Source organism: Anabrus simplex, chromosome 3, assembly GCF_040414725.1.
Source record: "Anabrus simplex isolate iqAnaSimp1 chromosome 3, ASM4041472v1, whole genome shotgun sequence".
NCBI classification, from domain to species: Eukaryota; Metazoa; Arthropoda; class Insecta; order Orthoptera; family Tettigoniidae; genus Anabrus; species Anabrus simplex.
This window is the reverse complement of record NC_090267.1, coordinates 458,784,607-458,800,901: the sequence shown is the minus strand read 5'-3', so window position 1 is coordinate 458,800,901 and position 16,295 is coordinate 458,784,607. Positions and strand designations below refer to the sequence as shown.

General features: G+C 42.1%; 1 protein-coding gene across 1 annotated transcript in view; it reads right to left on the bottom strand.

Moving 5' to 3' along the window:
• Positions 1-16,295, bottom strand: part of LOC136866859 (endochitinase) — a 73,055-nt gene that overhangs the window by 43,179 nt on the left and 13,581 nt on the right. Inside the window, exons 5-7 of the mRNA XM_067143954.2 lie at positions 7,767-7,893; positions 3,481-3,666; positions 1,948-2,023 (exon numbers count right to left, since the gene is read on the bottom strand). Coding sequence (XP_067000055.1) covers positions 1,948-2,023; positions 3,481-3,666; positions 7,767-7,893 — 389 coding nt within the window. The remainder of the gene's footprint in view (positions 1-1,947; positions 2,024-3,480; positions 3,667-7,766; positions 7,894-16,295) is intronic.

Here is a 16,295-nt window from a genome sequence, read left to right as displayed (position 1 = left end):
AGTCTCGTTTTACGATTGCTTTTGTACCTGATATATTGTTATGTTCACTCAGTAAAAAATATGATTAAGTTTGTTTTTGGAAAAGAAATATAACCTTTTAAAGTTTTAACTCAACTTTGATATTGTAGATAGACCCATTCACTCCGGCACCTTCTTTAACCTCTTTCTGCTCTACGGGTATCCCCGTAACAATAATAATAATAAAATGCAGAATAGCACAATAAAAGAAATTTGCTCACTTCGAACCTTGATAAAGGAATTAGAAAGACGTTTTAGAAGACCTTCATCTGCAGCATGGCATTGTATGAAAGTCAAACATGGGCGATAACTAGCTCAGAAGGAAAGAGAATGAAATGGGGTGTTACAGAAGAATGTTGAAGGTGAGATCTACCCAGACAGAATCACGAATGAAGGGATACTGAATCGAATTGGTGAGAAGAGATGCAGTAGAATGATAGGACACATCTTAAGACACGCAGAACCTATTCAGTCAGATTTTGAGGGAAGTGTAGGCGATAAAAGTCCGCCTCTGTGGTGTAGTGCTTAGTGTGATTACTGATTAGCTGTCAACTCCGGATGCCCCAGGTTCGATTCTCGGCTCTGTCACGAAATTTGAAAAAAAGTGGTACGAGTGCTGGAACGGGGTCCACTCAGCGTCGGGAAGTCAACTGAGTAGATGTGGGTTCGATTCCCACCTCAGCCATCCCCGAAGTGGTTTTCCGTGGTTTCTTACTTCTCCTCCAGGCAAATGCCGGGATGGTACCTAACTTAAGGCCACGGCCGCTTCCTTCCCTCTTCCTTGTCCATCCCTTCCAATCTTCCCATTCCCCAGCAAGGCCCCTGTTCAGCATAGCAGGTGAGGCCGCCTGGGCGAGGTATTGGTGATCCTCCCCAGTTGTATCCCCCGACCCAGAGTCTGAAGCTCCGGGACACTGCCGTTGAGGCTGTAGAGGTGGGATCCCTCGCTGAGACCGAGGGAAAACCGATCTTGGAGGGTAAACAGATAAAGAAGGAAAAGAAGAAGAGAAAGAAGAAATAGGCGGTAAAATCGGCAGAGACCAAGGTATGTAGATGTAGGATATATTAGTTACGTAGAAATGAAAAGTTTAGCACAGGATAGAGTGCCATAGAGAACTGCATCAAAGCAGTCTATGGGTTGACGACCCAAACAATAATAATAATAATGCTCGTATGTTCAATCCTCAGCCCTAAGGCTGGTTGGATCCTCAACAGCTCTGTTATCAGCTGTCATAGATGCCTAGGCATCACTGAAGAGGCGCATTAGGGAAATGAGGAGTGAGGTAGTTTCCCGTTGCTTTCCTCGCCGAGCCAGAAGTTACTATTACATATCAGTCTGCCAAGCCCACTGAAATGCATGCATCAACCGACCCTATGAACAACATTTTCACACCATTCATAGCAGGGACTGGCTACATAAGGAATGGCATGTAACATCGCTCATACCTCAGTCACTTTCATATTGTTAGAGCCAAGGATAAGGCTGAGACAGGCCAATGAAAGTAACAAAATTGCTCTAGCCTATACCTGAAGACATAGTGCACTGTAAACACTAGGATCCAACAGCAAAGGCAAAATAATAATAATAATAATAAATATAATAATAATAATAATAATAATAATAATAATAATAATAATAATAATAATAATAATTTCTTGGGCTCGGCACGTATATGAGTGGATATGTAATATCACCTTCTGAATCAGTGAGGAAAGCAAAGGGAAACACCTTGATCCTCTTTTCCGTTGTACGCTTCTTAAGCGACGCTGATGACGGAGCACCTGAGGATCTAACTAGCTTTCAGGCTGAGTACTCTACAAAAATATCATGACAAGGACATAATCCACGATCTGGGGAACAGGAAACCGTCTGTTCACGCCTGATCCATAAAGTAGAAGAACACCTCAGAGAAATAACTTACAACTTACCTTTGTAGGCGTAAGGTACTCTTCCCTCAGTGTCTTGTTGCCGAATCCAGCCCTCTTGCTGTATATCACGGCAAATCTGTTGGGCGAAACAAATAATTGATATTAACTATTGGTAAGGTGTGATTACTGTTTTAATCGATTTATGTAAGTAAAGATGTTTACATTTTCTTTTTCTTTTTTATTTAGGCACAGACATACTGGGTAGGTAACCTTATTCGTTTTTTTTTTGATGGATTTTCGGGGGTTGGTATGACGGGGAAACAAATTACTAGTTGGTAGCACTGATTACAATGAGACAATGAGTGGAGTGGACAACGTGGATAAGATGGTGTGGAAATATTCCAGAAAGATGGCCACGATCAACTTTTTACACTCTTTTAGACATTGCGGCATTGAATGTTTTCACACTACTTTTGCTGAATTTCACGAACTGGAACAAACGAAAGCCTAATAAGCGAAGACTGTATTTAAGAGAATTGATTGCTTAACTCATGAAACCCCGTATTTAGGACTGTGTCCAAAATACTGAGGGACTGCGGAAGTCAAGTGAGATAAAAGCAAATTGGTGTCCTCGCCCCGAGGTTGCGAGGCTCTTTCTTTAGGCACACTCCAGTAAATGTGAGCTAACCACATGCCAGTCCTCGGGCCAATCTTGCATTTAAGACAGTACCGGGAATGGAACACGTGCCCCCGAGGGCAGTATTAACAGTTATACTGGTACTACAGCGGTGGATGTCATGTGGTGTTAGGTCAGAGGAACGAGTAGGCCATTCAGTGTAATCCTGTAAAAGTTTAATTCTAATCACGTCAGAAAGCGTCGCAATTATTCACCTCAAACTTATAATTACTTAAATAAAACATTTGAATGGTCGGAGGGAAGACAAGTAAGACAACTTCCTTCGGAACTCAGAAAAAATGAACATTTACAGTAATTTTAAAACGTTACTAGATAAACAAATAAGAAGTTACAAAATCGTATGCTTTGAATAACTGAATTTCGAAATGTAATAACTTAAATTGAATTATTTTCGTCCGATGCCCAATATACACTGCACCGGGCGAGTTGGCCGTGCGCGTAGAGGCGCGCGGCTGTGAGCTTGCATCCGGGAGATAGTAGGTTCGAATCCCACTATCGGCAGCCCTGAAAATGGTTTTCCGTGGTTTCCCATTTTCACACCAGGCAAATGCTGGGGCTGTACCTTAATTAAGGCCACGGCCGCTTCCTTCCAACTCCTATGCCTTTCCTATCCCATCGTCGCCATAAGACCTATCTGTGTCGGCGCGACGTAAAGCCCCTAGCAAAAAAAAAATATACACTGCTAACTCGATTACGACAAAAAGAGTTGACTTACCAGTTTTTCCCCCTGGCTTTTAATTTGTTTTCATCCCTTGTATGATTTTATAAATTCATAAATTTATAAATTTGAGTATTTTGAGTATTTTATAGATTTGAGTATTGAATTAGTGTCACATCTAGTCTGCAGGTCATTGTAAGTTAGTTTTATTCAGTTGCAGCACACACCCTGAACTTACCTCGTAATAGGCGAGAATCCCTGGAGTTTTAGTGACAGGCCCTGGAGAGCCCTTTCCAGTGATTGGGGCTTGTAGTCCATGTTGGTTTGCATCCCGCAGGGTGAAACTGTGACCGTAGAAAGGAACACCCACCACGAGTCTATCAGCTGGACATCCCTTGTCCTTCCATCCCTGCAGAGCATCATTCTGGAAAGATAACAGAATATCGTACCATATGAGTGTGTTTTAGTTCGGAACTGTACACTCGAATAGTTACACGATAAAAACTGGACTTGAAACTCATTTTGCATACCAAATTAGCAGACACAGATATGGGAGGTTCACAACTAAAGTGGATCAAGTCCACCAGTGGTCATTTTGGGGATTAATGCAATCTGGGACTAAACTGGGTCCAAACCAGAGCAGCGGCGGGAAGCGCCCAAAGTTATGCCTTCTGAACTACAACATTACTTAAGATTTTTGGATTTGATGATCTTACCTCTTAACTCGTAAGTCAACAATCCAGAGCACAATATTATTTTGCTCTAAACATAAAATACTGTATATTAATAATAATAGAAAAGGATCATACATATGATCGTGTAGAAGATATGTACTTATATAACAGCATTGAATCTTACTGTAACGGGGACTGATATAGCAAAGTAAGTCTATAACTCTTTTACTACAAGTGAAACAAGTTCATTAATCTACAGACCATCATTGTGAATGTATGTGTTTAGTTTGGTCAATAACATGTCCAGTGGTGAAGATCATCCTCCTAACTCATCATCTGACACATATCTACACCCCAGAAGTTTAGGTGCAAATTACCAAATCATCGAAGTGGAAGAATCCTCATGTTAAGTGGTCAAGATGAAGAGACAGGAATTCCTATCCATAAAGGCACTGGAGAAAGCAATCATCAATAGAAAAAGTACTGCTAATGCTCAAGCCTTCCTCCTTCTTCGTTTTGCCTCATGACTGAGGCGTCGTGACTATCATAATATTCAGACATCTAGCCGATGAACCATACTCCGCCATTCTTCCCTATCTAAAGCTTTCAATGTGATTGCTCTGAGAGGACACTGTAGGGGGGCGTTCACCATGTCAGTCCATCATATTGGTACTCGTCCTCGTTGTCTACTTCCCTGAACTTTGCCCTCAACTATCATCTCGGCGCATTATGCCTATATGTCCAAAGTAGCGTGCGATCCGCTGGGAGACCTTACACGTTAGACGAACTTTTATCTGAAGTTGGTTCAGGATTGATGTGTTCGTGCGATGAGCTATCCAAGGAATCCTCAATATTTTCCTCCAGCACCACATTTCAAAGTTTTCTATCCGTTCACGATCACGGTTGAGGATGGTCCACGTCTCTGCGCCGTACAAGAAGACTGAGAAGACTAGAGATTCAACGAGCTTCTTTTTTGTATTGATGGCGATGTTATTATCTTTCCAGATCTTCCGCAGACGGATCATTTCTACATTTGCTATTCCAATTCTTCGCTTTATTTCATCTTTGGAACCACCAGAATCGGATAGTAAGGAGCCTTACATACTGATGTACAACTTCACAACCTCCAATCTGTTGGATATGTGGACTGTTGTTGTTCTTACGATCAACAATAATGGCTTTGGATTTCTGTTGATTTAGGCATAATCCAATTTCCAGACTTGCTTTCTCCATTCTCTTGATCAGCTCTGTCAACTCCCCTTCAGATGATGCTATCAAGGTAGTGTCATCAGCAAATCTGAAGTTGTTGATCTTGCATCCCCCAATGGGAAATCCTTTGTTTCAGTCATCTAATGCAGTTCTCATTGCATATTCACCATAGAGATTGAAAAGTAACGGTGACAGGATACATCCTTGACGGACTCCAGCCCTCGTACGAAACTGTTGTGACTGTTAGTTTTGAATTTTCACAGTGGCTGTATTTTCCTTACACAAGGACTTGAGGAGATCAATCAAATGGAGTAGCAAACCCATGTCATCTAAAATTTTCCAAAGAAGGTTCCATTTGACGGCATTGAAGGCCTTTTGGTAGTCAATAAAGCACAGGTATACCGGAACATTGAATTCCCTAGCCTTTTCTATGATTTTTCTTAGGCTTAAGATCTGTTCTCGAGTGCCTTCTCCTTTCTGGACTTCAGGAATTTGTTACTCTAGGAATGCCCGGAGTCTCTTATGCAGGATATGAAGCATAACTTTACTGGCATGTGAAATCAAAGCATTTAAACGATAATTTCCACATTTTTTCCTCGATCCTTTCTTGTGGATTGGGACAAAGATTGACTGTACCCATTCCTCGGGCCAGCTTCTAGAATCCCATATTGCTTGGCAGATTTTCAACAGCATTTCAATTCCAGCATTGCCTGTAGCTTTTAAGACCTCTGCACTTATTCCATCAGGTCCACACGCTTTTCCAGTTCTCAGCATTTTCAAAGCCATTTATACTTCATCTCGGAGGATGTCAGGTTCAGGATCTGACTGTTTGTCTATCTTCACTTGGTTTTGTGCATTGCATTGTTTACTGTACAGATCCTGGCAGTACAATCTCCATATTTCTAGAACATTCTCTACATCCACATCATCACCCTGTGGGTTCTGTACAATCCAGGAATATAGCTTGAATTCTCGAGTGATTATTCTAATTTTGTCAAAGAGATACTTTTTGTGGTTTCGATTTGCTTGGTCTTCAATCTCAGAACAAATGTTACTAAGGAAATTATTCTTATCTCTTCTAAAAGAAGAGTAAATCCTTCGATCAAGATCAAACATTTGCTCTCTTTTTTCTTTAGTGTTAATGCCAGATTGTTTTAAGGCGCCTTCTTTCTTCTCAAGCCTTCAATTGGCCACAAATAAGCTGGTTAAGAGAGGTGGAAGGTTCCCGTTTGAAAATATTTTTCAAGGAAACTCTGAATTAAGGTGTGTCTTTCTTGAGGTAATTCTTGCGCAAAGCAAGAGTGCAGGGGGATAATTATTATCATCCAAGAGCCCCTATATGGAATTCAACTAAGGATATCTGCAGCTAAGAAGAAGGACACTATGGGTCTCTTGCCTTGTATACGGTACCTCCAATTCATTGTCACTTCTTCAAAAATCTCCCACTTGAGATTACTACATGGTCAACTGATATTGTAAGCAACGCAGAAGATGACAGTGATGAATTTGTTTATACTGTTTGAGTTGAATTGTGCTGACATAGTTAGTTTTGTATTAAATTAGGTTACAGGCACAAATAATGGTCTGACTGTGATGTATATTACAAAGTAAATTGAGCATTTGAATACATTGCTCATTGTAATTTTTGTTTCAGCCAATAAATTAAAATTCACAACCAGAGTGAACCAAGTCCATTTGATTTTAAATAAAATTGTTCACTATGGTTAATTTGTCATTTCATATGAATGCCAAAATTTAAGTAGGAAAATACCCTAGCGATTGAGCGCTTTCTAAAGTTAACTTACTTTTCCAGGAATTAATTATGAGCCACAACCTTTAGGACTCAATTTCTCTAAACTATTACAAACGGACTTGGTCCATTTTGGTTGTGAATCTCTCGTATGCTAGGAAGTTTCGGCACTGGGTTAATATCTAGAACGTCGAAAAACGCACGTTTTCTACATGTACACTTAATTCCATGCCGTTCTACCTGTTGACTGGAGGTTGTCCAGTAACACGTGTGTTACAGACATTATAATAAACTTTTGGGTTTTTGCTGCGTGAGAAAACAAGGTTCAAAACAGTGCAGCGACGGGAAGCGCCCGAAGTTATACCTTCTGAACTATAGCATTACTTAGGATTTTTGGGGTTGATGATCTTGTCTCTTACCTCGTAAGTCAACAATCAAGAGCACAATATTATGTTGCTCTAAACATAAAATATATTAATAATCATAGAAAAGATTCATAAATATGTTCGTGTAGAAGCTATCCATAACAGCCTTGAATCTTTTATGTTATCAATTCTGTTTTGAAACCCAAACTCTTCACTTTCTCTAAAATAAATTCAATGAAACGAAGTTTCAGAAGTTTGATTCCAAACTGTAAATCTTCGTTATTTTATTTGCTGCCGAATTAGTAGTTTTAATCGTTTAATACAGAAGAGACCTGGTTTTAAAATACTGAATTCAATTAATTAATTCAAATCATGTACTATATTTTCAGCTGATGGTTAAAATATATGACTTTTAGCCTTAAATAATTAAAAAATAGCTGGAGAATGCCTCAGATGGAAACACTAAACTGTAGTTTCATATTAATAAATGATCCATCATGGCGTAACAATAGTTTTATTTACTTACCACATTGTCCTTGGCATAGCCGCTAGCTTCATCGAAAGATCGCCGATACAACGGAGAATGAGTATCGGCATATCCCACCCAAGTATCTCTCATATCGTAGGACATCACGTGGATCGCATCCATTTGCCTGCAATAATTACATTGTTTCAAATACACTGAGAAAATTTAAAACTGCTACATTGTGAATTGTGGCTCTCAATAAGAAATTAAAAATATGTACGTTAACTATGAATTTGTATGCGGTTGCCTTGTAGTTATTACACTAATCAGCAATTAAACCGAACCGGTTATTTGGAAAAGGGCACATGTCCACTTCTTTTTCTTTTTTCAAATGCATGTTTTCTCATATTCCTGTAGTTTAAATGTAGACGCGTTGATCCACGCGAAAAAATCAATGTTATCAACTACTTCTTTTTGAGTAAACTTAGCTAGAAAGGACGAAATATTTTTCCTCATTTATGTGCACAATGAATATCAATATGATTGTGTAGTACCCGGAGTTCTAACAGTGTTTAAGTGAATCTCCAGCCTCACAGACATATCAGAAATATTTGTTTCCTCTAAACCGACTGGACTTGGACACACCTTATCGACACTGCTCGACTTTCAAGCCTTTAATGGAAAACTTCAACTAATATTAAAAGTTCAACGACGTAAGGAAAATGATACAGTATATTGGCGATGAACATGTCATTTTCTACCATGGCATTGGGAGCAACTAACCAACTACTGAGCAGGAAGCACTGCAAGAAGAAGCATTCTGATCCTCTTACAGAGACACTACTAAAAGTTCTCGTTTTTAATTCTTAATGTATAGTCAGTGACTATAATCTGATCATTATAATGGTTATAAAGCTAGTTCTCAAAGAGGTATTATAAAATAATTATAGTGAAATAGTACATTATGAGAGCCTCCGTGACTCAGACGGCAGCGCGTCGGGCTCTCACCGCTGGATACCGTGGTTCAAATCCCGGTCACTCCAAGTGAGATTTGTGCTGGACAAAGTGGAGGTGGGACAGGTTTTTCTCCGGGTACTCCGGTTTTCCCTGTAATCTTTCATTCCAGCAACACTCTCCACTATCATTTCATAGCATTTATCACTCATTAATAAATCACCTTGGGAGTGGCGACCCCATTGTAATAACAGCCTATATATGCTTCATTCATTCCATCCCTGACCCGGTCAATGACTAGAAAACAGGTTGCAGGTTTTCGTTTTCAGTTCATTATAAACAAGCCTATAATGGCAATAATTGAGATACGAGTATGTTTATAAAACTCGCTTCGCTTCGCTCTTTTTATAATTTCCATTACCATTACAGGCGATTTGCATACGACTGTTTATGCTCGACGATAATTAGGCCTATAACTCTATTTTGTAAATATTCTTATATTTCTGTCGAGATGTCGCTTGACAGTTGAGTTTACTGAACAGAGCGCATGAGCTGGGTTATTGATTTGCCGTGAGTGGATCGGAGACTTTGACAATGTCATATGTCTTCAAAGCTTTGATAGAAGGTTATCATAACCTACGTTTATTTCAAATACAATTTTTTTTATTGTACAGTTGGTGAAGTGAATTTGCGGGAATGTGCCGTGTGGTTGTGGAATATTGGAAGTAGCAGGTGCTTTGATGTTAATATGTATGTCCGACATGTTTTATCTTGGAAACAAGTGCGAGGCTAGTGCGTTGAGCACAGGTGCGATGCTACCCTTACCTAACTGGTCAAACAGTTGTATCATAATGAAAATCTGAACTCTGATTGGTGGAGAACCTGTATCATAATGAAAATCTGAACTCTGATTGGTGGAGAACCTGTATCATAATTAAAATCTGAACTCTGATTGGACTACAATGAGCCTCATTAAGATTCAATTTTCTGGCATATACTCTTTATATTTCGGTATCGTCGAGCATAAAATATATTAGGCCTATCATATAAGATGTAATGAACAGTATTACTGAGTTCGTTTATCAAAATGATTATGTCCGCCTCAAGTGTGTAGTTGTTAGTGTGATTAGCAGCCACCCCCTGGAGGCCCGGTTCAATTCCTGGCTCTGCCACAAAATTTGGAAAGCGGTACGAGTGCTGGAACGGGGTCCACTTAGCCTCTGGAGGTCAGTTTAGTAGCGGGGGTTAGATTCCCACCTCAGCCATCCTCGAAGTAGTTTTCCGTGGTTTCCCACTTTTCCTCCAAGCAAATGCCGGGATGGTACCTAACTTAAGGCCATGGCCACTTCCTCCCCTCTTCCTTATCTATCCCTTCAGATCTTCCCGTCCCCTAACAAGGCCTCTGTTCAGCATAGCAGGTGAGGTCGCCTTGGCGAGGTACTGGTCCTCCTACCCAGTTTTATAGCCCGACCCAAAGTCTCACTCTCCAGGACACTGACCCTGAAGTGGTAGAGGTGGGATACCTCGCTGAGTCCGAGGGAAAAACCAACTCTGGAGGGTAAACGGATTAGGAAGTGAAGAAAGAAAACGATTTAGTGCATTGTTTGGGACTTTCGTAATTTTCCAGTTTATAAATGCGACAGATTGACTGAATAGAGACATTGTAATGATAACATATAATTGAAAACAAAATTTAAAAACAGGGATGAAAAATGTCGATTTAATTTCTAAGAAAATTAATTTCACTTGGAAAAGGGTACAACTCCAGAAAACAAAATTTGATATTTTTGCTCTTTAGGAGTGGAATTTGAAATCCTTATTACAGAAATAAAAGGCCGCTTAATAGTCACATGCATTGCCAAAATGCAGCTTTGATAGTTTCACTCATTCACCATTTATTCAGTTTTATATCTCTCCTGTTAAATTTACTTTCGTGCACATGTGCCCTTTTCCAAATGACCAATTCAATTGGAGATAGCTGCCTTGTTGGCGAAATGATGCTGCGGTCAGCCTTGCGAATATATTAGTTCCCCGGCCTGCCCCACCTTCCCACCCAACTATTCCACATCTCCGACCTTACCCACCCCCACCCAAATCCAGTTACTTTTCACCACCACCATCTACCTTTGACATCCTTCGCCTTTTCCTCACTTCACTTGTCAACTTTTCCTCCTTTGTCCTTCATCTTATCCCTTACAACCTAACTTAAACCTTCCCTTCTTTTCATCTCAGTTAAAAGCACTTGTATTTGTAATTCTGTCAATAAAGCACTATATATAACTACAGTACACCCCGCTTACAAATATCCAATCTTAGTTAAATCGCCTTTTACCCGTCTCCCTCATTTTTTTCACATCTTTCCAAACCCCGTCTAATCTCTTGGACAGAGAGAGGGCGCTTCCCTTTAGGTGTAAAGAAAACATTTGAAAAAAAAACACACACACACACACATCTCCGAGCACTCTCCGAGAAACTTCCGACGCTCTACCCACCCTCGCCTCTGCTAACCGTTGTTAGCCTGAAGGGCTAGAAGTATAATTTTCCTGTGTCCAAAAGGTTACATAACAATCAGTATGTACGAAGGTTTCCTGGTTCGTGTTGTGTCATCAGTATTCAGACACAGTCAGTGGGCGTCAACGTAAACATGTACACACGTAGTACCCAGCATAATTAGGCTACGTGACAGAAATGTATAGTCCGCCTCTGTGGTGTAGTGGTTAGCGTGATTAGCTGCCACCCCCGGAGGTCCGGGTTCGATTCCCGGCTCTGCCACGAAATTTGAAAAGTGGTACGAGGGGTCCACTCAGCCTCGGGAGGTCAACTGAGTAGAGGTGGGTTCGATTCCCACCTCAGCCATCCTGGAAGTGGTTTTCCGTGGTTTCCCACTTTTTCTCCAGGCAAATGCAGGGATGGTGCCTAACTTAAGGCCACGGCCGCTTCCTTCCCCCTTCCTTGCTTGTCCCATCCAATCTTCCCATCCCTTCAGCAGGTGAGGCCGCCTGGGCGATGTACTGGTCATCCCGCGACCCAAAGTCTGAAGCTCCAGGACACTGCCCTTGAGGCGGTAGAGGTGGGATCCTTCGCTGAGTCCGAGGGAAAAACCGAACCTGGAGGATAAACAGATTAAGATAAGAAGAAGACAGAAATGTATACACGACAACAGTTTGCATTCACGATCAACAAATTTTGTGGGGGAAGTAACGATAGCCTATTGCCTGAAACGAAATTTTAAACAGAAGCAATTATTGAAAAGTATAACTTTTATGAAAATAAAAATCCACAGCCTGTTTCCAGTCATTCGAACGGGTCAGGAATTAAATGAATAAAGCCCCAATCTAGTCGCGAGGCTGCAGAAGCCTGCCGCACTCTCCTGTGGCAATGATTAATGACTGACTGATGAAATGAAATGATATTGGGGAGTGTTGTTGGAATGACAGATGGCAGGAAAGAACGGAGTACTGCTTTGTTCAGCACAAATCTCACATGGAGTGACCGGGATTTGAACCACGGAACCCAGCGGTGAGAGGCCAGCGCACTGCGCCTGAGCCATTGAGGTTCTTGTATGCTTATCTTTAAAATTAAATGTCCGACTCGTTGGCTGAATGGTCAGCGTACTGGCCTTCGGTTCAGAGGGTCCCAGGTTCGATTCCCGGCCGGGTCGGGGATTTTAACCTTCATTGGTTAATTCCAATGGCCCGGGGGCTGGGCGTTTGTGCTGTCCCCAACATTCCTGCAACTCACACACCACAATAACACGCAGTTACCTACACATGGCAGATGCCGCCCACCCTCATCGGAGAGTCTGCCTTACAAGGACTGCACTCGGCTAGAAATAGCCACACGATAATAATAATTTTAAAAAAATAGACAAAAGAGTGATTGAATGGGTAAGAAGTTGCCCAACATAGGCCACCTGCTCATCAACCAGGTAGGTAGCTACGAGAAGCCAAACGTCATCCTTATGTAACTTCGCGCTTAGCGCTAAGCCACACTTTGGCCAGCCTTGACCTCAGGTACTCACACATCCCAGTCTCCATTAAAAAATGCAAGTCAGGGAATAAAATATTAAGATTTGACTCAAGGCCGATAGCAATCGACTGGCCACAATTTTTGCGGCGCCGCAGTTCGTATTCTGGCCAATATACGTGGGATTTTTTAAATTAAATGAATCAGGTCCTTGTGGTTCGGATTCCAGGTAATAACGGGGCTATGATAACGATGTCAAGAGTCACATGAACTTGCTTGGTTCCAGCCTGTAGTAAAAGACGACCAAAAAAGAGTAACACCCGCCCAGGCTTTTCAAATTTGGAACATGGGTTGACGACTATGGGTTGCCTAGCTGAGTGTGGCATTCATTATACTTACAGCAAATTCCACAGTAGTCCGCCTCTGTGGTGTGGTGGCCAGTGTGTTTAGCTGCCACTCCCGGAGGTCGGTGTTCGATTCCCGGCTCTGCCACGAAATTTGAAGTGTGTTACGAGGGCTGGAACGGGGTCCACTCAGCTTCGGGAGGTCAGTTGAGTAGAGGGGGTTCGATTCCCACCTCAGCCATCGTGGAACTGGATTTCCGTGGTTTCCCACTTCTCCTCCAGGCAAATGCCGGGATGGTACCTAATTTAAGACCACGGCCGATTCCTCCCTTCATCCTTGTGTTTCCCTTCCAAACTTCCCATCCCGCACAAGGCTCCTGTTCAGCATAGCAGGTGAGGCCGCATGGACGAGGTACTGGTCATCCTTCCCAGTTATACCCCCGACACAAAGTCTCAAGCTCCAGGACACTGCCCTTCATGCGGTAGAGGTGGGATCCCTCGCTGAGTCCGACGGAAAAACCAACCCTGGAGTGTAAAAAGATTAAGAAGAATAAATTCCAAAATTGTATCTTTTTTGTGTCGTCTCGTGGTCAACTTTTGTTCTCTCCCAACCAAGAGGGTATTAGTTTAACCAGGCCGAAGGAGTCCTTCATTTTCAAGTCGTCTGTAGCCCTTTGCCGGCACATCCTTCGAAGGGTTGGAACTCTTTCATGTTCTTCCTCTGATTAGTGTTAAGAGAGGATGGTTGTTCAGTTGTTTGTCTCAAAGCAAGAACCACTACTTGTATCCTAATTGTAGGTAGATGAATGTCAATGCACATCGATTGGAACTTACTCCTAAATAGCATATGTACCCGTTCTTCGCACCGAGCTCGATAGCTGCAGTCGCTTAAGTGCGGCCAGTATCCAGTAATCGGGAGATAGTGGGTTGGAACCCCACTGTCGGCAGCCCTGAAGATGGTTTTCCGTGGTTTCCCATTTTCACACCAGGCAAATGCTGAGGCTGTGCCTTAATTAAGGCCACGGCCGATTCCTTCCCATTCCTAGGCCTTTCCTATCCCATCGTCGCCCTTCTTCCATCCATGTCTTCAATTGGTAATCGATTTCACGATTCCTTAATTAATTTTAGCGAAGTTACATGCCTGTATTCAAACGTTTAATACGGCATGTTAAACTGATCTCCTTCTACGAAAGCACGTGGCAATAATGTGAAGTACGATAAAGCTGAGCAAAGTGGAGAGAGATTGGGGTAGATCACAGAGTTTATTCAAAAATGCAGTTCCTGGTCCGAAGTTGTGCGTAATTCTCCTAATTCTCCCTATTTCTCGCTTACACGTTGTTCATCTGAAACCGGGAGTGGCACTCTGGCTGAAGAATCATGACGATATTATCTATTCTATCGAATGACATTGAAATGTCATGACAGCCTGTAAAACAGTCCATTACTGGTAACTCCCTTGTTATCCTTTTCGTATTCTCCTTCTTAATCTCTTTACCTTCCAAGGTTGTTTCTTCCCTCGGAAACAGCGAGCGATCCCACCTCTACCGCCTTCAAGGGCAGTGTCCTGGAGCGTGAGACATTGGGTCGGGGATACAACTGGGGATGATGACCAATACCTCTCCTAGACGGCCTCACCTGCTATGCTGCAGAGGGGCCTTGTGGGGGGGGGGGATGGGAAGATTAGAAGGGATAGACTAGGAAGAGGGAAGGAAGCGGCCGTGGCCTTAAGTTAGGTACTACCGGGCGAGTTGGCCGTGCACGTTGAGGCGCGCGGCTGTGAGCTTGCATCCGGGAGATAGTAGGTTCGAATCCCACTATCGGCAGCCCTGAAGATGGTTTTCCGTGGTTTCCCATTTTCACACCAGGCAAATGCTGGGGCTGTACCTTAATTAAGGCCACGGCCGCTTCCTTCCAACTCCTAGGCCTTTCCTATCCCATCGTCGCCATAAGACCTATCTGTGTCGGAGCGACGTAAAGCCCCTACAAAAAAAAAAAAAAAAAAGTTAGGTACCATCCCGGCATTTGCCTGGAGGAGTGGTGGGAAACCACGGAAAACCACTTCGAGGATGGATGAGGTGGGAATCGAAGCCATCTCTACTCAGTTGACCTCCCGAGGCTGAGTGGGTCTCGTTCCAGCCCTCGTGCCAATTTTCAAATTTCGTGCCAGAGTCGGGAATCGAACCCGGGCCTCCGGGGGGTGGCAGCTAATGACACTAACCACTACATCACAAAGGCGGACCCCTTATTATCCTCCTATCGAAAAGGTGCACACATGAAGACCTTTTTGGAAATTGATTTCCATTAACGCTGGTAGTTTCCCATTAGGTTTGGTCATGTTTATTTTGTGGGAGGGTAAAATCACTGTTTCAACTTCCAATAAACCCCCAAAGCAATCCAAGATTTAGAAATAATATTGACCCGAATACCTACTCAAGAACAGATATAAAGCATGGTAGAAATGAATATACAGAGCAGTTTCCCAGTTATAAGAACTCAACAAACGGACGAACAGACAAATCGAGAAAGGAAGTCCGCTCGAATTTAGACTTAAAAACGGTACGTTAATGATATCTCCCTTATTAATCCTCGTATCGAAATGATGCACATGAGAAAAAAGTTTTAGAAATTGATTTCCGTTAAGGTAGGTAGATTTCCATTAAGTTTGGTTGTGTATATTTTGTGGGAGTGCACAGTCTAGGTTTCAGTTTCGTATAAACTTTCTGTCAATTCAGAGATTTAGAAACAATAGAAATTGGTTCTAAAACCTACCCAAGAACAGGTGGATTCTAAATATGAAGTTTGGTAGAAATATATCCAGTAGCTTTCAAGTTATAGGCCTAAGAACTCAAACAAACAAACAAACAAAGAAACAAACAAACGAACAAACAAACATAGTCTACAAAGAACCACCAAAGCTAAAAAATATGCAGATTGTCATCATTACACGTGAAGCGGATAACTGAATGAAAACTTCGCCAAAATAGTCAGTGTAGGGACACACGGTCGTTATCATTTTATTTATATAGATACAGTACTCAAACAAAACCACTCACGTTAACACCCTACAGCAATGGAGCCAAGCTTCGCATTCGGGAGACGCGTGGGTTCGAACCCCACCGTCGGCTGTTCTGAGAATAGTTTTCTGTGCTTTTCCATTTTCACTTACATGCAATTGCTAGGGCAGTTCCTGTCCATAGGCCAAAGCTGATTCTTTCAATCTCCTTACCCAATTTCATACACCATTATTTTATCTTCATTAGCTCCTCAGCTGAGGTTGGCGTCAGGAAGCGCAACCTACCGTTAAAAAGCATGCCATATAAATCCA